The 25,650-nt window shown below is 42.8% G+C and overlaps 2 protein-coding genes across 4 annotated transcripts; one reads left to right on the top strand and one right to left on the bottom strand.

Annotated features, from left to right (window-relative positions):
* The first annotated feature begins 4,870 nt into the window (after positions 1–4,870).
* Positions 4,871–5,176, top strand: KCNE5 (potassium voltage-gated channel subfamily E regulatory subunit 5). Its single transcript, XM_009899755.2, has one exon. It carries the CDS (start codon positions 4,871–4,873, stop codon positions 5,174–5,176), a length of 306 nt encoding a protein of 101 aa, XP_009898057.2.
* A 2,982-nt stretch (positions 5,177–8,158) lies between these two features.
* On the bottom strand, positions 8,159–23,669 carry NXT2 (nuclear transport factor 2 like export factor 2). 3 transcript variants are annotated; one of them, XM_054169602.1, is made up of 4 exons: positions 18,019–18,088; positions 16,079–16,165; positions 14,580–14,724; positions 8,159–8,339 (listed from the first exon to the last, which is right to left on the bottom strand). In XM_054169602.1, exons 1-4 carry the CDS (start codon positions 18,031–18,033, stop codon positions 8,173–8,175), a joined length of 414 nt encoding a protein of 137 aa, XP_054025577.1. In that variant the 5' UTR covers positions 18,034–18,088; the 3' UTR covers positions 8,159–8,172. The 3 variants fall into 3 exon arrangements, with proteins under 3 accessions (XP_054025577.1, XP_054025578.1, XP_054025576.1); XM_054169603.1 differs by lacking the exons at positions 8,159–8,339; positions 18,019–18,088 and adding exons at positions 11,334–13,670; positions 23,581–23,669; XM_054169601.1 differs by lacking the exon at positions 8,159–8,339 and adding an exon at positions 11,334–13,670.
* Between the last annotated feature and the right edge of the window lie 1,981 nt (positions 23,670–25,650).

Raw genomic sequence — 25,650 nt, 5'->3', positions numbered from 1 at the left:
AGAAATGCAAAGGGGAGGACAGCAATGTCAACGTTGCCCTCAGAAATAAGGAACCAGGATGCAGGTGATGTATGTGGCTTCAAAACTGTTTTTGTCATAGCTACAGATGATATCCTACACTTGACCAAAGAGACATTGAGGAAGCCATCATGTACTAAATGTGAAGATTCCAGAGAGCAAAAAGTAGCTGCAAGTTATTCAGAAAGCAGATTCAGAATTTAAAATTATCCTTGTAAGTCTGAGGAACAGGTTCAAAGACAACCACAATCCAGTTCAGGTATGTTTGACGCAAGGTTGTATTTAGACCCTCTACTTCAAAAAACCATGGGAGAGCTAGAGAAAGCCAGAGTGTAACTCCAGTAGCAGTGGGCCTAGAAAGCTTGATCTATGAAAGGATATTATAGTCAAGTGTAGCTGGCCTGAAGAGAAAAATCACAGGACAGGAGGTGATGCAGGGTCCTTCACCTGGGCCAGAACAATCCTCATCAATACAGGCTGGGGGATGAGGTGACAAAAAGCAGCCCTGTGGAAAAGGACTTGGGAGTTCTGGTGGATGAGAAGCTGGACATGAGCCAACAGTGTGTGCTTACAGCCCAGAAGGTCAGTGACATCCTGGAGTGCATCAAAAGAAGCGTAGCCAGCAGATAGCGGTGATTCTGCCACTTTGCTCTGCTCTGGTGAGACCTCACCTGGAGTACTACTTCCAGGTCTGGAGCCCTCAATATAGGAAGGACATGGACCTGATGAAGAAGGTCCAGAGGAGGGCCATGAAAATGATCATGGGGCTGGAACACCTCTGCTACAAGGACAGGCTCAGGGAGCTGAGGGTGTTCAGTCTGGAGAAGGGAAGTGGCCTTCCACTACCTGAAGGGGACCTGCAAGAAGGCTGGAATGTTCACAAAGGCCTGAAAGGACAAGGAGCAATGGTTTGCAATTAGACACTAGATGTAGGTTGGGTGTTAGGAGGAAGATCTTTACCATGAGGGTAGTGAAATGTTGGAACAGGTTACCCAGGGAGGTAGTTAGGCCCCATTCTTGGAGATATTCAAGGTCAGGCTCAACAGGGTTCTGGGAAACCTGATCTAATGAAGGATGTCCTTGCTGACTGCAGGGGCCTTGAATTAGATCCTTGGAGGTCTGTTGCAATCCAAACCCTTCTATGATTAACCCTTACCTACACACAATGTTAGCCTAACAAAGGCACTGAAGAGCTGTCACCAGAGGGTGAGGAGGAACAGAGAATATGTTTACACAAAGTAGCATTTATGGTTAGCCATTTAAAAACTGAATTCTAAAAAAATTTCTTACTAAATACTGAACTAGTTGCTCAAGATCTCTGACACTGAAAGACTTTAAAGCCTTGAAGTCAATGAAGGTTAAATAAATGCCCTTCAGGAACAGCTCTGGCCCAGAACCTGGGAGGTGGTGGTGGCTGGAATAACAGACCTGGGTCCTGCCCACAGCACAACAGTAATGATGTACCTAACAGCAAGATGTCATTAATGGCTTGCTAGCATAAGAGAGAGGAAAACAACCCAACAAAAACCAGTGTGAACACAAAGTAATGAGTTACTCCCTTAAGAGGAGATCAGGTAGTGCCCATTACACCATCAGAGACCTTTGGGTACAGGATGCAGAGTGCTGCCTGCCCAGTAAAGCAGTGTGGTGAACTGCAGTTCCCATCAAACAGCTCCTGGCTATAAGGAGGAGCAGGACAGGAAAACGTGGCTCATGAGTTGTCGGTCAAAGGAAAAATATCCCAGAATTACAGTTTCAAATAACTACCCTGTAGTCTAAATTAGTGATACTCTAAACTACATGCAACACAAGAAATAAATTCTCATTGTGTATTTGACTTTGGTGTGGGGTTTGTTACTATGTTTGGGATTTTTTTAAATAAGCTTGCCTGTTGGCTAAGCTCCATTTGCAGGAGGGTAAATCAATCTGCCTTTTGGAGGCTGAAATTTAACCATTAGAAGCACAAAAAGTAACAAATCGTGAGCTCTTTTGCATAAGATGCCACAAAGGAGATTTACAAAACACAATCAGTAAAACTTGCAGTCACTGCTGACACAGAATTCTGAGTGACACACACCAAGTAACACCCAGGTATTCTACAATAGTGTGAGCTTAACCAGAAATGTGATCAACAGGTCAACATTTGTTGCTGGCATGTCATTTTTTGCATAATTTAATTTGAATGAGTTGTGACAGAAATAGGGTGGTCCTTGCACTATTGCTTTGCCACTGGGAACTATAATATCGGGAATCTTGCCACACCTTTAGTGAGGAGCTATGTTCTGAAGAAAATCTGATCCATTCTATACTGACAAAGTATTTTAACAAGCTGATTACCACAGGTAGTTGTCTAAACCTGTCTTTAGCAGGAAGTATGGCTAATTAAATGAGACAAACAGAGCTCAGTACTCTCATTCTAAAATAAACAAAACCAAAACACAAAAAAAACCCAAACCAAAACCCAACCAAACATAAAACACAACAAAACAACTAAAAAACAAACCAAGTCCAATCAGCTGCGTTTTTCACTTGTTCTCCCTTTTTGAAACACCAGTAAGTTTTTAATGAACACCACCAGATATGCCAGAAGTCACTATGTGTTGCTACACATGGTTACTTACGCAGTTACCCTCACCTGCCTTCTCTTAGATATGTTACCACCACATCAACACAATCCCCATTAGTTCTGAAAATCCAGCCCCTGAACATGAATACCTAGCACTCCAAGACACAATCTCACATCATTAAAATGCTAAGGCAAAAAGATATCATAGAAGTTACACGATAGGGGGTTGGATTGGATGAGGTTTAGAGGTCACTGCCAATCCAAAACATTCTATGATAAGTTCTGCTCTTCTAAAATGCAGGTAAGGAAGTGACAGGACAAGTAACTGACCACTTCTTGACTTGAAACAATGTTGGACTACTTCAAACAGACCTACTAGACACTAGGAAGAAATTCAGACATCAAGAAGAAATTCTTCCCCAGAAGGGTGGTGAGGCACTGGAACAGGTTGGCCAGAGAAGTTGTGAAGGCTCCAAGCCTGGAAGCATTCAAGGCCAGGTTGGATGGGGCCTTGAGAAACTTGATCTAGTAGGTGTTCCTGCCTATGGCAGGAGAGTTGGAACTAGATGATCTTTGAACTTCCTTCCAACTCAAACCATTGTATGATTGTACTGTTGAGCCTATTTAAAACTAGCCCAACTACAACTCCAGGGAGTGAGTCTGTATATTGTTCCAACATATAATAAAAGCCCCAGCCCTGGGAGGTGTTGCTGGGGCTTTCATTTGTTTTAAACAACATGGTATCTAACCTAAACCTTTCCCGCTGGATATAGATCAGCTTAGTACTTACTGGTGCTCCCCCACAGAGTAAACATGAAGAATGGCTGACTGTTCTCTGTAGCTGCCTGCCCTGCTTCACTTTGCCCTTCAGCTGGAAGCAAACACAACCTCTGCTGAGGAGCCTGTTTTTATGACATTTAATCAGTGCCACTTAACCAGGGCCACTCTGTCCTTATGTTCAAAATAAAGTCCCTGCCCCATCTGCCCTATACAGTTAAGGGTAGTTGCCTCCCAAACCCTCTAACTTCATTCCAGAACATATTTGCCTCATGTAATAGGGTAGCTCTCACATTATGATTATTTTTGTAACCTGCATCTCTGCTCTGAACACTTCCAAAGCACAATAATCATATTGCTGTGAGGAGTGGCAATGCACAGGTGGTGACAGCAAGTTCTGAAGGACCTCTGCAAACAAGTGCTACGTGCACATGAGGAGTTGCCAGATAAAGAACTTATGGGTTCACCTAATGTGAATCCATCCTCTGGTTTGCAATTGTTACCCTTTGCACTGTTACTACACTCCCTGATAAACAAGTCCCTTCCCATCTTTCCTGTAGGCCCCCTTTAAGTACTGGGAGGCCTCTATAATGTCTTCCTGGAGCCTTCTCTTCTCCAGGCTGAACACCACCAACTCTCAGCCTGTTACAGAATCATAAAATCACTAAGGTTGGAAAAGAACTCTAAAATCATGAAGTCTAGCCATCAACCCAACACTATTAAACCATGTCCCAAACCATTTCTACACATTTTTTTAGCACATCCAGGGACAGTGACTCCACTACCTCCCTGGGCAGCCTGTTTCAATTCCTGACCACTCTTCTAGTACAGACATTTTTCCTAGTGTCCAAATTAAACCTCCCCTAGCACAATTTCAGGCCATTTCTCTCTCATTCTATGACCTGATACTAGGGAGATGAGACCAACCCCAACCTGGCTCCAGCCTCCTTTCAGGGAGTTGTAGAGAGCAATGAAGTCTCCCCTCAGCCTCCTCTTCTATAGGCTTAACAATCCCAGTTCCCTCAGCTGCTCCTCATACTACTTGTTCTCTAGGCCCTTCACCAGATTTGTTGCCCTTCTTGGCCCTCCTCCAGCACCTCAATGTCTTGTAGAGAAGAATCCAAACCTGAACCAAGTATCCAAGGTGCAGCCTCACCAGTCCTGAGCATCAGGGCATGGTCACTTCCTGCTCCTGCTGGCCATCCTGATCCAGTACAGGATGCTGTTGGCCTTCTTGGCTACCTGGGCACATTGCTGGCTCATGTTCAGCCGACTGTCAACCAGCACCCCCAGATCCTTTCGATTCTCACAGCAGAGGTGCTCCAGCCCCCTGATCATCTTCCTGACCCTCCTCTGGCCTGGTTCCAGCTCCACTGACACAATTTCACGCCTCTCCACGCCCAGTACCGGTGCAGGTTGCCTAACCCACTCCCAGCTACCGGCTCCAGCGCCAGCCGCGGCCCGCAGCACGAAGCCGGTTTCCCGGCAGCTCCCCGGGCTGCTCCCACCATGAACTGCAGCGAGCCGCGGCTGCCGGCGCTGCTCAGCGCACTGCTGCGGGAGCTGCGCCGCGCCGGCAACGCCAGCACCGGGGCTGGGGCCGGTCCGGGGGGCGACGCCTCGCTCTACATCCTGCTTATCATGATCTTCTACGGCTGCCTGGCCGGGGGGCTCATCCTGGCCTACACTCGCTCTCGGAAGCTGGAATCCAAGCACGACCCGTACCACCTTTACATCGAGCGGGACTGGGGCCGTGGTGCCGGCCCGGGACAGCCGGCCGAGGAGAGCGGCCCCGAGGGACAGCGCCTGGTGTGAATGCGGCCCCAGGCGCAGCACGAACGGAGGTCGGAAGGAGTCCGGGAGACGTTCGAGGCTGTTCCACTGCTGCCGCCCCCCGCCGGCTGCTGGGCTTCCGGGAGCACCGTGCACAGGGAGCAGCTTCGGCTGCCGGGACTGCGCCTGCTGAGACCAGCGCGGGTGAGAAACGGACTGCTCCTGTACAGCGCTCGGGGCTTGTCTGGCGCGGCGGGATGCACTTCAACTCCCTGGATCGGTCTGCATGGCTTTTCTACAATAAACCCTTGCATTACGTACGTACAGAGACCTCTCTCATCACTCATCTTTAGAGCTTAGTTTAATTCATTGGTTATCTTTAGAGCTTAGTTTAACATCTTCCTCTTTAAAATGGGTCTGGCATTCCACCTTGTTCTCTCACCACAATGCTACTACTGCGGGCATCATTAAAAGCACCCCCCGCATCGTTGTGTTCTGCACCCTTCTGTCACTCCAGAGCACTGATGGCTCCGAGAGGCACAATCGGTGGGAAGGGCCGGGTCTCATTCTGTTAATACTGGATTGTCTTATCTGAGATGGACGTATTTAACAAATCAAGATTATAGAAACTGAAGTTGTTCCCACGAGGAAAGCATCAGTGCCTCACCTTGGCACCGTGGCTTTGCCAATGTACAGTAACTTTAAAATCCATCAATAACATCTTTTCACACACAGAGAAGTCCAGTTCCAGGAGTATCTCTGTACAGGTGAAAACTACTGATTAAAACAACACACAACATAAGCTAGGCAGGCAAAGGCTAGTTCAGCTGCTGTAGCCACACTAATAGTCTTGTTATTTCCTGGTTTGGGTTTGCAGTGGGTTTTTCCAGACAAAAATTAACAGACAATTCCAAGGAAGAAGTGCTGCCATTAGGAATGTCATGCCACACAATTCAAACTACAGTTTGGATTTTATCCAAGCCATGCTGCAGAAAAAAAGCAGCTTTGACAGTAACTTGAAACAAGGAGATTTTTGTGTTACAGACTCAGATTTCCTAATGCTCCTGCATATTCTTTCCAGCAGCAAAACAGTTTGGTATTTGGCAGCTACCACATCTTGCTCTCACCACAGAAACTTTGTGGGGACTCATTGTAAACTGGGTACAGTGATGAGTTAAAAAAAATAAAATCCTTGAGAGGACACAACAGTTATCAACTTTGTCACTGTTCAAACCTACTGGAACATCCACTGATCAAGCAGTACTTTGTGAATCCCTGGACATTTTAATCTCTGAAAAGTATGGGGTGGGGAAAACCCTCAACCTTCAGAAACAGTTTCAGAGGGAGTGTGTGCACTTATACTACCTATCAGTAGATGTATATGATATCTTTAGCTCAGCAAAGAAAATGTAGTAGTTAGTCAGCACTGTGTGGGAAAAAGGATGTCAGAGTAACCAGCAAACTGGCAATATCCTTAAAATCCCGTCTTCTAGTGAGACAACAGTAACAGTCCTAGTCAGTTACTCCATCTGTGAGGACTCAGATACTGTCTCTCGAAAATGCAAGTGCTAATTTCAGCCTGGACTTGCTGAAAAGCTGTAAGCAATATACATATATATACACAGAAATTTTTCAAGCTGCAGAAGCTGTCTCATGAACTTTCACAATGGGGTAATTACAATGCTGTATCAGCCCCATTAGGCTTTTCTGTGAGGATTTCCTTCAGTACAATCAGAATTAAGCTGACCCAAAGTTTCCCCCATAAATAAGTTTTGCATAACTAAATCCTTTCATTTATCCTGTCTCAGTGATTAACATGACTTCTTCTGCCTCACCACTGCCCATCAAGAGGACTCTGGCCCCTAAGCAGCATTACAAACCAAGAGCTTGGAAAGTAGCTGGGCACTGCAGTGCTTGTGGCACCACTGCACCCAGCCAGGTTAGACAAGAACAGGACAAGAGCTGGTACAGATTTCTGAGTCTGACAGGTCTGCATACATCACAGCTCCAGTGAACAAGCCACTACAATGTGTGCTTAGCATGATGTATTTAGTATCAGCTGGTTACTAACTGCTTCATCCTATACACACATCTGAAAGAAGACTGTGACAGTCCCCCTGAGTCAGTGTCCCACAAACACCGATTGCGTATTGTCATTATCCATCTGTTTCTCTCCCCTGCCACAACCCTGAAATGTAAAGTACAAGATACTGGAGTCCTACTTCAAAAAAAGGACTGCTCTGGTGAAAATGTTCACCCTTCATGACACAGTTCACAAATAAGGAAAGCACAAGACTTGCTGCCAAGTAACTAACAAAACATCAAATTATCTGCTGTTCTATCTGTACCTTTCAATACTTGCAAGGATCACAAGGTCTCCATGAACTGTAGTAATTTGTGATTTACATCAGTCCATCTACTCTCAGAGTTACAGTACAACCAGATGTTTAAATAAGAGAACACCATCATGCATTAAGTGTAGCTCACACTGGAACAAGATACAGTCCATACATACAGATATAAATACAATATGCATCTGGAAGTAGTTACATACACAAGCGCTTATTTGCTTCACACACTTCTAATATTTGTGGTGTCTCTAGTAGATGATTTTTCAGAATCCTGTATGGGGACAGTGTCTAGTTGTGTAGGCATGGGGTCAGAAAGGCCAAAGTACAGCTGCAGCTGAACTTGCTAAGGGACACAAAGAATACCAACGGCTTCTTTAGGTATGTCAGCCAGAAAAGGAAGGTCAAAGAAAGCATACACCCCTGATGAACAGGATGTGCAAACTGTTAACAATGGATGAAGAGAAGGCTGAGGCACCCAACAACTTTTTAACCTCAGTCCTCACTGATAGCCTCTCTTCCCACATGTCTTTAGAGTATGAATTAGAGGCCAAAGTCCCTGTTTCTCATTGTATAGTTCTGTTAATCTTTTTCCCATAAATACACAGTACCACTTTGTTGTTACAGTCTACATACTGTTTTAAAATCCATTAAACCACCAGTTAGAGGGAAGTGTACCATGGGATAGCTTTAGAGAAGAGTGAGAATCCTATTGGACACCAACTGGCAACAGAAATCTCCACTTGAATGAAGCCCTGTTTCTTGAAGACTCTCCAATAAAAGCAGCACCTTCAAGTTCAGTGGGAAACAGGAACTGTATGAAACCAGGTCAGACAGCTCAACCAAGCAGACCTGGACTGGGAGAAATGTAACAAAATCCAGCCTTTCAGAGTAGCAAAACTCTAATCCATTAGGAATTTGAGCCTCCTAATTCAATTCAGTTACACATTAAAACTCACAATACCGCTAAGTATCATTCCCTCCAGATAAGGCTAAGGACTCAGCATGGATGTGTTGAGTTCTGAAGAAGAAAGGGCTTCAAACACTCAGAACCTAGGAACATGATGTAGCGAACAGAAGGTGACACAGCAGAACTGGTAAAGCAAGTTTACACTGAATCCATTCTTACTCTGATGTGCATATTCATACCAACAAAGCATTTGAACACCTAAGAGGAATTCATATGGTGCCATACAGAGACCTTGGTAAATCAGTGTTAAGGCTGGCTACAACATTCATCTATTTTGTGGCTGGTTTTTGTTTGGATTGGGTTTTTGTTTTGTTTTTTTATTAAGTCCAACACATTGAGTACTGGTTAGAAACCTTAAAAACCATGAAGCTACAAACCCACTGGGACTGAACTGAACCAGACTGTAAGAAGACAATTAGCCACTGAAATTCAACACATTTTTTTCCTTCAATAGTATATCCTAAGGCAGCTGCATTACTGATGCAGGGCAAAATGACCACTTGGCCTGTTCAATCACTGGGCAAAAAAATAACAAGATAATTTATTTATATTTTTAAATCCAAAGGAATAAGCTCAGCTACCACTGAGCTCTCAGGCTCAGAAAAGAAAACCCTGTTCAGAAACATTTAACTGTTCTTCAGCCCAGGGGGAATATGGAAAAGACATTTTCTGGATTCACTTTCAACATACATGAAAAAAAAAATCTTGTGTTTTGGCCCTGTGATTGATTCTTCCTAGTGTTCCTAAACTTTTACACTGCATCAGTTGTCAGAGCCTTGCTCAGAATAATTACAAAAAGTGAGTGCTTTCAAAGCCTCACTGAAATCTGCACCTTTAAACAGCAAGAACTTTACAATGCATTTGGTATTGTTTCTAGAATGTTTCTAAACCAGTTATCCCATGAACCTTTCCTTATCCGAGTGTTTCATTTCTTAGCAGAGCGGCAGCAGAGGCAAAACACCATGTTCTCAGTGAAAATATCTGAGAACCTGGCACAAGTTTCGTTTGACTTCATCCTGGTATTTGTTGGACAGCAGTTGGATGAACTTCAGCAAATTTTAGAGAGAAACATCAGTTTGTTACACTAGCCAGTATGACACTGTTTACTGCCTGACAGTGCTCTTGGTGAGGCACTTGCTATAAGGTTATTGTTCCAGACACATTATTTTTACTGCAGCCCTGATGAAGAGCTCAGTCAGCCTCTTCTGCAGTGCCCCAGCACCATGCTGCAACAATCATAATACATAACTCATATCTAGAGCACAAGGAGTCAAGATAAGGAAACCACAAATTATTTCTTGTACTGTGTTGGTTTAAGCTGACTGGCCCCACGAAGAGGGATGAGGGACAGGAGATGGGAGGACTGGGCTACCCCCTCCACACAGTGGCACAGAGCAAGAGCAATCTAGATCATATGTTCTACACCATGCTCACTGTACAACAGGAAAGGGTTGCCCAGGGTTTATAGGACTTGTAATACATTCTACAGGTTGCAAAGTTTCCTGTTGCAGGGCTTTTTGTTTCTTCCCCAGCCTCCTTTTTTTCCTGTTTTCCCTTTGTGTAATCTGATATTTGCTGCAATACAGTAGTAAATTGTCCTTATCTCAACTGACATTTTGGCTTTCTGGGCTCCTTTCCTCCTTGTCCACCCAGACAGGAGGATGAGGAAGGAGAAAACCTCTCTGTTGTAACTGGACTGCTAGGATTTAGCTGCCAGCTGAGTTGAAAGCAGGACAAGAAGCTATGAAAACTTGTAAGAAAAAAGCAGAACATCAGGTAGGATTTTGCCTTTTTTTTTTTTTTTTAATTGATCTTACAAGAAGTCTTAAACAATTTCAAAAACTTACAAAATATATTCAAGTGTGGAAAGTTACTTTACTGATAAAACAGCATTTCTTTATAATGTACTTTTCTCCCATCAGGATAAGGAAGTGTAGGCATATAAGAAAACCACCAAACAAATCATTCACACCATCAGAACAAATAGTTTTTCTCCATTTCAAGGAACAGCACAAGTGTTTTGAGTCCATTTAACTTTAGTATGCCAAAAGACCAAAGCAACATAAAAACAGTGACTTGTAATGCAAGAGAGTACACACAAGAGACCTATCAAGTCTTCAGTAGCCACAGTTTAGTATGTGGAAGTGCTCAGCTCTTCAGCTGGCTTTGTTTCACTGATTGGTTTTACACAAGTAACTTGGTATCAAACAGCAAAAAATGGCATTAACAACTCCTGGTTATAGTTTAGAGCATAAACATGTTCACTTTATAGATGCCCATTGCAAATTTGGCTATCAGAACAGAGTCAGCAACAGGGAGCCCTAAAGCTGTCAGATGGTTTTGTACTGAATCACATACAAAGCATTTGTATGTTCTCTCCTGCTCATTTCAGCACAGAAGTTCTAACACGCAGCACAGTGCTGCAGCACCTTTAACTTCTCCTGATACCATTGAAGAGATTTTTCATTTATGCCACTAATGACTCAGTTGCAAAACAACTGATTTAATCCAATAACTGTATGATCATTTGATATGCTCCATATTTTTATGGAGTAAACCAGCATTTTCAGTTATAAAGAGCAACAGCTAATCATGGTAGTACTGAATTGCCCTAAGTGACTGGAAGTAGGCAGTTTAAAACTGGCACTTCTCCCAAGGCTGAAGTAATTCTCATAAATCTCTCTCCACAAACCCCTGTATGCTTACCAAGTTCAATTTCAGCTACACATCTTACTAAGTAAGTGTTTAAACTGGGTTTGTCCAGCTAGGCCTGTTAGTAAGTTTCCTAAATGGTCCTAGGTAGTGGTTCTTCGTGTGCTTTGTTTTGGTTTTAATATTAATTGCAGAAACCAGATTTAAAAGCAGTCTGAACAATAAGCACGTACTTCAGATCTCCCACCCAGTCTCCCTAGAAAGAGCTTAAAAACTACTATACAAATTAAAACTTAAATAAAAATATCCAGTAAGTTCTTATTCCCAGGACAAGCTTATCAGGCACAGATACAAGTGTGTGTTCTGGTGACTGCCTTCAAAGTTCAACATGCAAACGCTACAGTTAACACCCATCACTACATTTCAAAGGACAATACCTCTTATGTACACAAAGCAGATCTGTAACACTACTCATACAATCACCAGCAAATTAAACCCCAGAAAAGCACACCACGCTGGCTCACAGTTCAGCAATGCTGTATCAGTAACAGGCAAATTGAGGGTTAAGCTTTCTTTCCAAACTTGCAGAAGAAATACAAATATATGAACCCCGCATATTCTGTCAGGAACAAACAGTAATTAAATAGAGCGCTCCTTTCTCCACTACATACAGAAATAAAGATGTATTTACACTATTTACAGTTTTCAGAAACTCTGGACTTCTCACACTGTTTTGCAGGAATTCAAATTCTTCTGGCTGAAAAGTAGTTACACAATAGTTCAGAACAGCTTCTGAAGAGGGACGGGTTTATTGGTTTAAATAAAGCCTAGAGTGCCTTAAATGGAAATAAAGCTACCCCTTTCACCTAAGCATCCCGTTGTTTGTGGGATTGTACAGATGTTTGAAGGGGTTTTACACAAGTCAGATATTGCTCATTTTCACAGTTTTTCCCAATTTAAGTCAAAGAACGAGCAAACTGCAGCCATAACTGCTTTTGTATCCAGGTTGCTGCTGTCATTGCAACAGGTAGTAAGATCAGAGTTACAAGATCCCCTCATGTGTTTACAGCTACAAGCAAATGTAGTCACATATTTAACTAAATTAACTAAAATTTTGTTACATTTCTTAAATTCAGGTATTTTTTTAAAGTCAGCTTAAAATGGAAATGTACCAGTTTGAAGCAAATCTGCTGCTGATACTTAGATTTAAGTTCCCAAGTTAAGATGAAGTATCTTAACCTGCAGTCTTGAAAACTATTTTAAAGCAGATGAAAGCCTTAAACTACAAGCAAGACACCCTGCTCCCCCCAAAGCAATAATTAAAGGTAATATTTAAAAATAACATGAAAACTACAGCAAAAATCTGCATGAGAGGAAGATGGTATTCAGGTTTTGAGTTGAAAATCATCAAAGCACCTGTTCTGAATAACAGTACTAACGAGAAAAATTGAAGGCTTCACAGTAATACACACTTTCAGTGCCACTTTTTTTACAACGTTTCCTGGAAAGACAGTAGGGATTCAGAACTTGCAGACTGAATATGAGAAAAATTGTCCAGACTTCATAGCAACAGAATCAACAGTTAAAGCAAACAGAAATGGTGTAACTGACCTATTTCTTGCATGGTAAGACTTCAAAAGAAAAATAATCAATTTGAAGTCCTTCACATGCAAGTGACAATAGTTGTTGGCATGGGAGCTCTGAATCATTCAGCATGCCCTACATATAAATCAATGTAAATTAACTATAACCAAAGCCTGAGAAGCTTAAGCCAAAAGGAAGCCTGATGAGATTATTTAGTCCTTTCACATCAGAGAACGGACTAACTCTGTATTTGAGAGATGACACACTCAGGAGCTGTATTTGCTACTTTTGCAAACAGTAGAAATTGTTATCAATCTTTCCTAGCCTCTTACAATGAAGAGTAGGCAGCTTTGAGAATTCTCTCTGCATGCCACAAGCATCTTCCTGAAAGAAGGAAGACACTACTGTAAAACCAGATCTTTTCAAGTTGAAAAGGAATCACTTTTTTGGTCAGAATTTTAGATTAAGAGGATTTTGTGTTCAAATAGGAGAGTTTCAGCATTCCATACAAGAAGTCTGGAAGTGGCAGCATAGCTGCATGTAAGGCATTTTAGGAATGATTCCAACACAGCTCACTGCCCTCAGCATTTCATTACTTTCAACTAAGACAAGCAACCTCTCACATTTGAAGATTGTTTACTACTAAACCCTTGGTCACTGGGATCAACCCTGAAACCTCTATAGACCTTCCATGACAGAAGTGGCAGGAAGAGTGAGCACGTCCCATCCGTGGAGAACAGCTGTCCATAGGGCTAACTTCAATCTGTGGAGGGAGAGAGGTCACTTCCCACAGCCAATCCTCACTAACTGGCCCAGTCCTGAAAGCGGAAACAGTCACTGGCAATCTTCCACACTGTGTTGGTGGGTGTGGCCTGTGCTGTCAGCAAGAAGTTCTGGTTGAAGCTGCGCAGCTTGTCACCATCAAATTTTACTGTCCCACTTGTCACCACGAGCACTGTCGTCTGGCCTTGCGTAGCTTGCTCTTCACAAGGAGAAGTAGTATAAAGAAAACAACTCAAACAAAGACCAGCAGGTAAAGAAGCAGGAACTGTACATACCAGTTTCATTCCATTCTGGTTATACTAGTCATAGGCTAACAGTTGGTTACACATTCAGGACAAATACAGTTTTATTGCATCATTTCTGTACAGACAATGGTGTTATTTGCTCACCAACACTGTTTTTTAATAGCCTTTCTCTTTTCATCTCATCTTGTTCATTTTAGAGCAAAATGACAAATACCTGAGTTTTTGCTTAGAAGAAGCTCTCATTATTTGACACGTACATAGATGTATTTGTATTTAGCATGTTGCATATGCTTTTTCCCCCCCTATTAGAGATGGTATCTTTCACAGCAGAGCAAAGCAAGCACGCTTAACCACAGGCTTTTTCCTTAGTTAATTCCCCAAATATCCAATAGAAGTAACTGCTTAAGCTCTCCATTATGCAAGCTTTCCTCTAGTAGCTGTTCATCAGAAATCTAAAGAACATCTATTCCAGATGTAAAGAGATCAAGGCAGATACAGGTTAATGGTTTATTGCACATTATACTGCAGGTCAGTATCAGAGGCTACACTTGAAGTTTCCTGACTCTTAGACCTTGTCAACGACAACACAACCTGGTAAGCCAAGACTTTCCCGTACATGAAAACACATTACATCTGGATAGGATCTTAACAAAAACGTCCTTAAAATACTTCTCAGACACGAGAGAAAGTGTGGAGCTGCTGCATTACAGTTTGTGCTTTGCTTATGCACAACCTGCCGTTTCAACCTTAGGTGTTTTCTCTAAGCTTGTTTGAGAGGAAGCATTAAGCACTACCATAATTGCAGTTCACTTTCAATAGCTATAGTAAGACTGAAAAATAAGTAAACTGTAACACAACCTTACCGTGAACGGGCTGGCAGTCCAACACATTCACCTGGAACTCACTAGACGGCAACATTTCAAAAAATTTGTTCAGCTCCTCTTGCCCAGACACTGCATTCCCGTTCCAAACTAGTGTTGCTTTGTCCAGATAAAGTCTTGTTAAAGCCTGAGTGATTAGGAAATCACATAGCTGAGGAAACCGTGTAAACGCTTACAATGGACAGCAGACAAAACAACGTGCTTTGAATTCTTATGTTGTGAATTACCGATTTCTTCTGTTACTTTGACAGATCAAATGCCCTCCTGACACAACAGCTCCTTCTAACAGTGAGCACTCCTTTTTGAGTTGCACAGGGACTCGTGTGCCTCCAAATGGAAATACTCATGAGATTCCTTTGACAAAGTTAGTGATCATAGAATCAATAAGGTTGGAAAAGACCGCAGAGATCATCAAGTCCAACCTATTACCTCATGACTAACTAAACCATGGCTTCAAGCGCCACGTCCCGTTCTTTTTTTGAACACCTCCAGGGACAGCAACTCCACCATCCTCCTGGGCAGCACATTCCAATGCCCAATTACTCTTTCTAGGAAGAACTTTCTGCTCACCTGGAGCCTAAACTTCCCCTGTGTCCCCTTGTTCTGGTGCTGGTTGCCTGGGAGAAGAGACCACCCCCCACCTGTCTACAACCTCCTTTCAGGAAGCTGTAGAGAGCAATAAGGTCTCCCCTGAGCCTCCTCTTCTCCAGGCTAAACATCCCCAGCTCCCTCAGCCTCTCCTCATAGAGGTTGTGCTCAAGACCTCTCCCCAGCTCTTTGCCCTTCTCTGGACACGCTCAAGTGTCCTTCAGTGTCCTTAAATTGAGGGGCCCAGGACTCAAGGTGTGGCCTAACCAGTGCTGAGTACAGGGGCACAATGACTTCCCTGCTCCTGCTGGCCACACTATTCCTAATGCAGGCCAGGATGCCATTGGCCTTCTTGGCCACCTGGGCACACTGCTGGCTCATGTTCAGCCAGCTGTCAATCAGTACCCCCCAATCCCTTTCTGCCTGGCTACTCTCCAGCCACTCCAACCCCGGCCTGTAGCACTGCATGGGGCTGTTGTGGCCAAAGATAGAACTGAACTAGTTGCTAACAAAAGAATAGCACTACCATTCCAGAATAATTTATCACTGATATTTTCTGAGGGGGTATGCGTGTGTGTGCAACACAAAGTATGTCAGGAAAGTATAATTTCAGGTGAAAACAAAATAGCAGCTAAGACCATGAACAGTGGAAATCTAAAGAAGACAGTCATCTGCCCAGAACATGAAGGTGACACTTCATAAAAGTGCCCCTTTTACAACACTGCTGCACAGTAATGTAAAATCCTCTACAGGGCAGTCTAAGAAGAACAGAGGTCTCAGTCCAGACAGTGCATGGTAACAAACTGTTAGCTTCTTTCAAGTGCAATGCCAGCTAGAGAAGCAAGCAAAACCCAGACAAGACAGTTCTAACTATTGTCAAAATATCTGCATACCCTTCTTCTTTTATCCATTGTCTCATAATAAATGTTCACAAATTCATCTGCTGCTCTACAAGCTTGATCCACATAGGTTTTGAAATCCTGGGAAGAAAAAATAAAAACATACCGAATTACTTAAGTTAGGCAATTTTATGCAACCTAGTTGTCTACACAGTTTCTCCAGCAAGCCACTTTGGTTGGTGTTCCACATGCTGGATGTATTCCAGCATCAATTACTCCAGCGCTATATTCACAGGGAAAAAAAAGCCAAACCCAACCAACAACCAACAGAAAAACAACAAACATTCCTCACATCATTACTTCTCTTACAAGTCACTACTTTTATATATATAAAGGTAGCACTTCACTCTTGTCACATCACTGCACTGTCACCTCACTCGGTTATTTGGTCAGTTTGTTTAGCCACCTGGCTCTTGAGCTCTCACAGACCTTGAACTGTGACATCCTGGAAAGCAGTGACTCTGAATTTCCTGTCCATGCAGGTATAAAACTTCATTTGGTTCTGTTACAGCATTTTATTTAAAAATGTATCAATGACAATTTTTCTGTTTCAGCATTATACTAGCAATATTTGCTCCTCAATCAGTACTTCACAATTTAACTACTGATATTTTCTTGGCAGTCTTTACTGAATATACACCAGAACTACCATGAATTCCTCCAGTACTGCCACAATAAACACTTCTGTTCAGAGAAGCCTCCATACTGCAGAATACTTACCAGCCTATCAAATAATCCCTCTTTACTCCATAAACCCAAATACTCTCATCTCATTGCATCCTATCCTGTACTTTTGATCTCCCTTCCTATCTTCTGAACCTACATGTCAATTAAAAAAAAAATACAACAGCAGTAGTCTTCTATTAAGATGCTGTATTCAGAACTTATACTAAGGGAACACTGATCATAATTCAGCCCATTATGCTGTTTGGAGTAGAGGGCTGTTAACCCTCATTCCACACACACCTGCATACACACTTCCTAACCAGCCAAACGTACTGCCATTTAACTGTCAGACAGCCAGACTGTGTGTGAGGCAGAACATTAGAGAAACACCATGAGACTGGAACAAGCTGTCAAGGTTCCCACAACAGAAGTCAAATGGAAAATAGGCTTTGTTGGATTTGATACTCCAGAGAAGTTCATTATCGCAGCCCAAAATGCTTTTAGTTTCTGAGAACAATTTAAATTGGAAGAGACTTCTGGAGGTTATCTGGTACAAAGATCTGCTTGAAGGAGAGACAACTTCAAAGCTTAATCTAAGTTCAAAGTTAGATTTGACTGCTCAGGGTCTCATCTCCAGTCATGTTTTTCACATCTCTGAGGATAGCCATTTCCCAGTTTCTTCAGGCTCCTGTTCCAATGTCTAATCACCTCCCCTAGGCATATTTCTTCCTAATATTTAACAGGAAAGCCAAACTTAAAAAACACAGCAACCAACCCTAAAAAATACCCAAAGCCCTTGGAAGCTGTGATGACAATTCCAGGAACCTAACCAAACTGCATAGCGTCTCTGCAAAACACGGTGGTTCACCACACAAACCACGGTCTGGCCTTAGGCCTCTGCACGAGGATGCTGCGGACGCTGTAAGTGGAGGTAGAACAGCCAGGGGTCGAACTCGCCAAAGGCGAAGGGACACCAGCCCTGCCCAGGGAGCGGTCAAGGGCTGAGGGACCCGTCGGGAAGAGCCGTGCACACATCCCTGTACTGAGGCGCTTCCCTCCGTCCGTTTCTACCCGTCACTGGAGCCGGGGCATGTTCTGGCACCCCGGCGGCTCTCCCCGCCTCCCTCTGAAAAGCAGCACCTCCCGTCCGCGGCCCGAAGGCGGAGAAGCAGCGCTTCCCTCCAGGAGGCCGCAGTTCCTCGCAGCCTTCGAACCGCGACCCCGGACCAACCTCTCGTTGGCCCGGCCCGTCCCGGCGGCGGACTCACCACAGAGGCAGCCATGGGGAGCCGAGGAGAAACGCGCGAGCGACGGGGCGGGAAGCGGGCTCGCGCCGGAAATGCGCCACACTCGGGTCCGCCACTTCCGCCAGCGTGCGGTGCGGCGCCTCGCCAAAAGGCTTCCGCCGCGGGGCGCAGCCCGCGGCAGAGAGGCCCGGACGGGAAGAGCCGGTCTCTGGTCAAGTCGGTGTGGGCTTGGGAGCAAAGGCATTTCTGTCGCTGGCGCTCACTGAGAACGATCAGGGCTTGGGCAAGTAGAGCTCGAAGGTGTGGGTTTGTGCTGTTTGTAAGGCGGAGGTGAGCAGTGGGCCGGTGAGTGTCTGTTCTCCGTGGCGCTGTCTGCAGAAAGTGACAGTGGAACGGCGTTTCTTCCTCCCGCTTCTGAAACAATAGTTGTCTGCTCATTGAGGAGGCCCTCGGGCACAGAGAGCCTGGAGCAGCAGGTTTGAAATGGTTCTGCTGTTTCACTCAGTTGTAATTGATGCAAGGATCTTCTTCCCAATTCTGTAGCAGCAATACTAGTGTCATGAAGCAGCACTGATACTGGGGAGAAGTGTAAGGCCATCAGACAGACTATTTGCAGTGCCTTCCAGCTCTATGAAATAGTTTTTTTACGAATAAACCCTGTGACTTTGGGTTCAACATCTTCCGGATTTGTGAAAATGCCAAAAAAGTCTTCTGTGCTTTTTTCACAAGTGGTTAATGGTATTTAAGTGACCTAGACTCTGATTTGTGAGTGCAGACAAGGATAAAGATGCCTTACAGACCCTGGACAATAACAGGAATAGAAAATCACACATTAGTTACTCGATGGCACAAGTGCAACTGGCTGTCACAGAGAACATTGTCACAGGTACTGAACACTGTGTCTGGAAGACCACAAATGTAAAGATAAGTGAATACATAAGCACTGTGTCCCAGATTTTACACACACTTGAGATCTCTCTGTGCTTTTCCTATTTGCATCCTTTCTCTTCATGGTTGCTGTAACTCACGATGGAGACTTCCCAAGGTTCCTGGCTGCTGAGCCACAAGGCAGGATGCACCCAGGTCCATGCTCCCTCTGTGGGGAGGAAGTTGGGCAAAGACATGAAAGCATCTGTACTGTTTTCCTGAAACAAGCTGGGTCTTAAAGCTGCCTGTTTAAATCATGCTTCATCATGCAGTGAATAACAGGAAAAGACTGAATGAGACTCAAGAGATCTGACATTAATTACTAAAGCTGATGTGGAGCTGACTGGGAAGAAATCATATGCAGAAGATGATAAACATCATTCTGGGAATGGAAAGGTGCATCTGTGCCAGGGCTGCTGAGAGAGGATTGAGTTTGGGTCAGGGCATCTGAGGCTCTGCCCTTTAGTATATACTGGATGATACCCAGCAGTGTCAGCTGTATACTCATTTGTCACTGCTGTGTAGGAGTTGTGCTGCTGTGAAACAGGGTATCCTGGCTGAATTCACAATTGCACAATGATGATTGCTTAATTCAAAAGTCCAATCATGATTCCCTTTGAAATCTCAAGTGTCACCAAATCACTGTATTATATATTTGCCTCAAACTAATACAAGTACTTCATAAAACTCATCTCATATAAAGATGAGCAATCATAAGTTTCCAAATCAGAACGCAAGGCACTGAAATGACATATGAATTGTTCAGAGTCACAAAGGGAGACAACTGCAAGACTGAAAACTGCAGTTTTAATCTTTTACCTTCATCATATAAACATCTTTACTCCACTTTGAGATATATCAGTGTAACATTAAGAGGTTATCACTTCCATTTGGTATGCTCATTACCTATTTCATGTTTATTCTCATCATATTGATGACGGTGTGTCTGTTACGTTCTATAAATCAAATACTGTAAATCCCAGGAATTGTATTTGTTAGCACAGAGACTGAAAAATCTGGACAAAACAACAGAAATCCGTATCTGTAACAGCATCACCTCTTCACCTACTGGCACGTGTCTGTGAAACCTGGAAGAGTAAAATGCTTAGCACAAGCCTTCTTGCTGGCAGATTGTACAGTTATTTACATCTTTCATTAAAACAGGGATCTGAGGATAAAAGGTTAGAATTCTCACTGTTGGCTGCTGCACCAGAAGTAATGCCTAAAGAATAAATTCAGAAATAGTAGAAACTGAAGTAGGTAATTAGTCAAGTCAGGATTTTTCTCTACAGATTATGCTTTTTTCATTCAATAATATGTGACAGAGTGGGACCATCACCGTTTCTTTGGCCACAGTTAATCAGAAGAACACTTCTCCAGCAGGAGTCAGTGCGGACTCTCCACTGGAAGTTAGGAAGGTAGATATTTGAATATTGCCTATGCCCATTGCCCACCTACCTTAGCATCAGTCATTATTCAGTGAAGTAATGTGTCAGATGAAAGAGGCATTGTAAAGGGAACACAAAATTTAGGGTATCATTTCAGAGTAATAACTTCTTGTTGGGATCTGCTAAGTGGGGAAAACAACAAGAAAAATTCTTCCTTAGCACCAAGCAGTATGCAAAACCTGGTTCAAAATGTTACTGTGGAGGAGATGTTCAGTGTCTCACACTAGTGGGTAAAATGTACTCAGCTGTAAACTCAGAAAAATAGAGGGGGAAAAAAAGACAGAGAGACAGAGAAAGAAAGAAAGGAAGAAAAAGGAAAGAAAGAATGAAAGAGAAAGAAAGAAAAGAAAGAGAGAAAGAAAACCACTATGCCTGTGCTTAATTTAAAAAGTAAAAGCAGCAAAAAATGCAAAATGTTTGTGAGTGGTGTGAGAACTGCTTAAAGACATTAGAAATATTGGACATTCTGAACAAATTAATTCCACTTGGCAGGCCTGCTTTACAAATGACCAACAAAGTCCAGAATACTTAATAACAGGCCAGTGTGGAGAATTAAAAATACAGGGACATCCTCTAAAACAATGAAGTGGTTTCCAAATGGAAGGGGAAAAGAGGGGGAAAAAAACCCCACAAAAACATAGAGGTTGGTGTAAGGCAAATCACTATGAATGAAATCCCTTTCCAAACACATCAAAACCAAGGAATATTGCCAGAAAATCTGCAAGGCCAGCAAGTGATCAAGAGTGCACCACGAGAAGACAAGGCTGTAGTGGAAAGCTGAGCAAACTCTCTGTGTCTTTGATCACCATGAAATAATTTATCTTGTATTAGTGCCTTTCTTAAAAGGGAATGCAATGGAGGATCTGTCAGGAAGTGGAATGTCAGTACACTCTGATCTGCAGAGGTCATTTCCAACCCCTACCATTCTAAAAGGTATTAGAACAAATCCATAAAACAAACAGTGACAAGTTGTATGCCAGGTTATGTGCTCCCAAAGAACATACTAGCCATGGTATGCAGTCTGTAATTTACAATAGGCTCTGTCCTCCAGGAATGGAAGATGGCAAATTTGAGACCAACTTTCTAAAAAGCTCCAAGACAGATTGTAAACCTGGTGTTTGTTCTGTGTAAGTCGGTAGAAATTATATCGCAGAACTGAATGCACAGGTTCTTGGATAAACATAATCTAGGAGAATAGACTCAGCATAGTTCTTCACAAACATATTCGTTCTTCAAAAGAGACAAGAATTAGGGACATGAAGAGCCTTGCGAGTGAAAAATTCTTCTTCCACCAAGTGATTTCCTTAAGCCATGATTCTACAATTGTCACACTTGGAAGCAGTCAAGTAGTTTTTATATGAAACAGTTTATTTCAATGTACAACTCCAAGTACCACTCCGAGTGACATTAGCAGAATAATGAGACTTGCTGCTTACCTAATCTCTCTTCTCCACCCAACCCAGCTACTAGAAATCTTTGTCATTTTGTGCTGGCTGAGCAAAATTTGACTTTCAGACCACTAACATAAATCTGACTTCCTGAAAATACATTTTCTTTACTTAGAAAGTATCATTTGCAGAGGAGATAAAGGAGTCCATCTGGAACATATCAAAGATTTTCTGCAAGACTCCTCCTTCAGTTGCTTTCCCTTCAGGAATTTGGGTGTTTAAGTCTTAAGGGAAATGTAATCAGACAAAATATCCACTTTGTGTTGAGGAAACTTTAGCTATCCTGTATATTGTCTAAATAAACCCTAAATATGCACTTGGATTTAGTTCAAGTAACAATCGAGTGCAACTCAAGATTTCTCTTAAAAAGCCCAGTCAGTGATTAAAATTAAACTGGTAGATTAAACAGAGTTATATTCAAGAGATGATCTATTGTGAATCAATATGCATGCTCTAAAAATAGTTACAGCATAGAGTATTAACCAGGTTGGAAAAGACCTTCAAGACCATCAAGTCCAACCTATCACCCAACACCATCTAATTAACTGAACCATGGCACCAAGTGCCTCATCCAGTCTCTTCCTAAACACTTCCTGTGATGGTGACCCCACCACCTTCCTGGGCAGCCCATTCCAATGGCTGTGAAGTTCTTTCTGTGAAGAACTTCTTCCTAACATCCAGCCACTGGTGCAGCTTGAGACTGTGTCCTCTTGTTCTGTCACAGGTTGCCTGGGAGAAGAGACTGACCCCCACCTGACTACAACCTCCCATCAAGTAGTTGTAGATGGCAATAAGCCTCCTCTTCTCCAGACGAAGCAACCCCAGCTCCCTCAGCCTCTCCTCACAGGGCTTATGCTCCAAACCCCTCACCAGGTTTGTTGTCCTTCTCTGGACACATTCAAGCAACTCAACATCTTAGAAATCTAAGGAGCTGACTCCTGAAACAAGTGAGGAAAATGCCACTGGCCAGGTCCAGACAGGTTCTGATTAATGCCATGTGTGTGAAGCTGGATCGTGACTCGGTATTTGAGGGTTTTGCCTAAGCAAGGGTTGAGTAGAAACTCAAAGATTTATCTGTTGATTTTAATAGGAACTGGGAGTAGGTCTCAGGTGCTCAGCACAGTCACACTTTGATCTATATGCTAGATACAAAAGTACTACTAAAGCTAGAGTTTGGATTTATTAAACTGCAGTAGACTTAAGAAGGCCTGGTTTGGCCAGCTTAGTCCCCAACAGAAAAGGCATATTGATCAGGACAGATCCAGGCAGAACCTGTGTTTGTTACATTCCCATGGGAACTCTGGACTATGCACCACTCCACCTCAAATTCCTCTCATACCAAAACTGGAGGAATGTAATGAATCCTATCTTGATAAATACCCTTCTTGTTTTTTAAAGAAAGACAGAAGTTGCTGTGTATTGAAGTGGTAACTGTTCCACTGACCCACTGGGATATGATGAGATCAAGTACCAATAGCTGTTCTATTTTAATCCATGCTAAAGCACTCCAGTTTTCAGATACATTTTCAGATCAGGTCAGTTCAAAGCACAGTTGCTAGTTAATTTTTTTAATCCTTTCTATTAGGTACTGAAACAGTATTTGAGCTCTTAGGAAAATCTGGCCATACATAAGCAAATCCTAGGTAAACATACCTGTATTACAGTGGGCTCCAGCACAGTGACATGTGGCAAGCTGACAGCCAAAGTGTGTGTATGGGCACACAGACATTTATTTATTAGGATAGAGCTTACAGTCTCACCTTGACAACTTGTAAGGTAGTTCTGTTTGCACTTGGCCTTTCATCCTAGAATTTCAGACTGAAATGTGGATGATGGCTCCAGCAGTATCCTGTATCTCTTTGCAGTGTGGCATCTGCTCCCACTTGTGTCCTGTATAACGAAACCAAAAATGTTGCAAGTAGCAGTTATCAGGATATCTAAAGTATGAAATACTTTTACAATGCCTTGCTTCATACACATCATCTGAGAAGGATTTTACAAGCATCACTTGCAGCACATGACCATGTTTTTCTTGAACAAACACACTCCAGCACACTTCAGCATCATTTCTCATTGGGGCTGCAAGCATCGCAGCCTGCAATAGCTCAGCTGGTCCTTCATCCTGTCTCCATCTAGTACTGCTCCATTTTATCTAAAGCCTGCAAAGAAGAAATCCTTTCTTGTGTCCAGTTTTCCCTTCACATAGCCTGCTATGACATAGACAGATTGCATTCTGAATTAAAATTCTGTCTATAAAACCGTGGGAGGCAACCCTAATTTTGGAGCTCCAGTAAAATGAGCCAAATTCTAGACCTCACTCTAGGAGATGTGTATCAGGCTGAGACACAAGAAGATTTTAATTTCAAATAGCAGTAGCACCTATTACAGTAACAGAAGGGGAAAGTCTGAGCTACAACATAGCTTCTAAACCTGTTCTAAATTGTACTTGGGGTCCATCAGATCTAAAGAAAAAGGTACAGTGAGTCTTGATAGCCACGACCATCCCCTCCTTCTGTCCAAGTCAGACTATCAGATATTTATGGGTAACAGAAGCTGGGAAATTAGTTCCTTTTCCATTAATACCTTCAATAAACCCATCATTTGTTAAAGTCAGAAACACAAACATGAAATAAGGAAGTTTGTTTTGTGAACAAATTTTAATGGGATTTTGGTTAAAAGAGGGTTTTTTCCCCAATTTTTAAGTCTTTTTCCTTTCTTCCCTCCCCCACTATCTTTTCCCTTTTTAAAAAGAAAGACATATTTAGAAAAGTCTAACTTAGTTTAAAATTAATTTTCCTTAAAAATAGTTTTATGATGCTATTTGTATCAGCTACTGACCACTCTACCTTATAGATGTAATAGAACTTACTGAGCAAAGCTCACTCAGATGAGAAAGGACTTTCTCTGTTCCCTGTGTTATTTGTTCCCTCTGTTCTGACTATGAAGTTCACCTTTCACAGAGCTAGTTTAATGAATTAAAACTGTGGAAGATGTCATCTTTTCTTTCCCTCTATATACTTGGCAACCTAAAATGGATCAAAGAGTGGTCTTGCAAATTATAGTTGGCAAATAAAGTAGCTGGGATGAGAAAGGGAGGGAGGAAAGGTAGGTGAGGAAAGCACGAACATGATGTTATGCCAACTCATGCCAAGTTGTGAAATGATACTTTGTGGCTGCCACTTGAACTTAACATACATGCCACCCACTGCCAAAAAACTGTAGTCCCATTTTTTTCTCCTGTGCCATCCTCAGTTGTGCATTCCCATCACTTCCTTTCTGTCTGCATTTGTGAAGAAATTTGCTGAGACTGATCACAGAACAAATCTGGCTGAAAACCATGCTGTTGTTGGGTTGATCTTTGGTTCACTTCCGTCATCTCTGCTGGCACTAGGAAGGTAGTAGAAGCATATGCCCTTCTGGCAGCAGCAAGCACTTAGGTCAGCTCACAGCAGCGGTGGAAGCACGCCCAACCCAGAAAGTTAAAAAGCAGATAAACTTCACTGCAAAGGTTTAGAGCCATGCTGGGACAACTTTGAACACCAAGCAGGCAGTGAAATTGGTAGCAGTGCTGTAGTGTTATTTTAAACACTCTTCCAGTTTCTTTAATGGGACCTCTTCTACTTAGGCAGGTGGGGGTTATTTTCAGTAGTTACATATGCATGAAATCTATTTTGACATTGCACCCGACTGCTTGGAAGCCTAATTTGATCTAAGTTTATACCTGAGAAGCCATATATTTTTAGTGGCATAACATCGATATAGCAGAAGTACTCTCATTAATTCACTGCAGACCGTGATGGAACACTGGTGGAACACTGCAACAGCTACCC

Source organism: Dryobates pubescens, chromosome 18 (assembly GCF_014839835.1).
Source record: "Dryobates pubescens isolate bDryPub1 chromosome 18, bDryPub1.pri, whole genome shotgun sequence".
In the NCBI taxonomy this organism is placed as follows: Eukaryota; Metazoa; Chordata; class Aves; order Piciformes; family Picidae; genus Dryobates; species Dryobates pubescens.
Note: the sequence above shows the minus strand (reverse complement) of the source record. Positions and strands in the feature narration are given on the sequence as shown.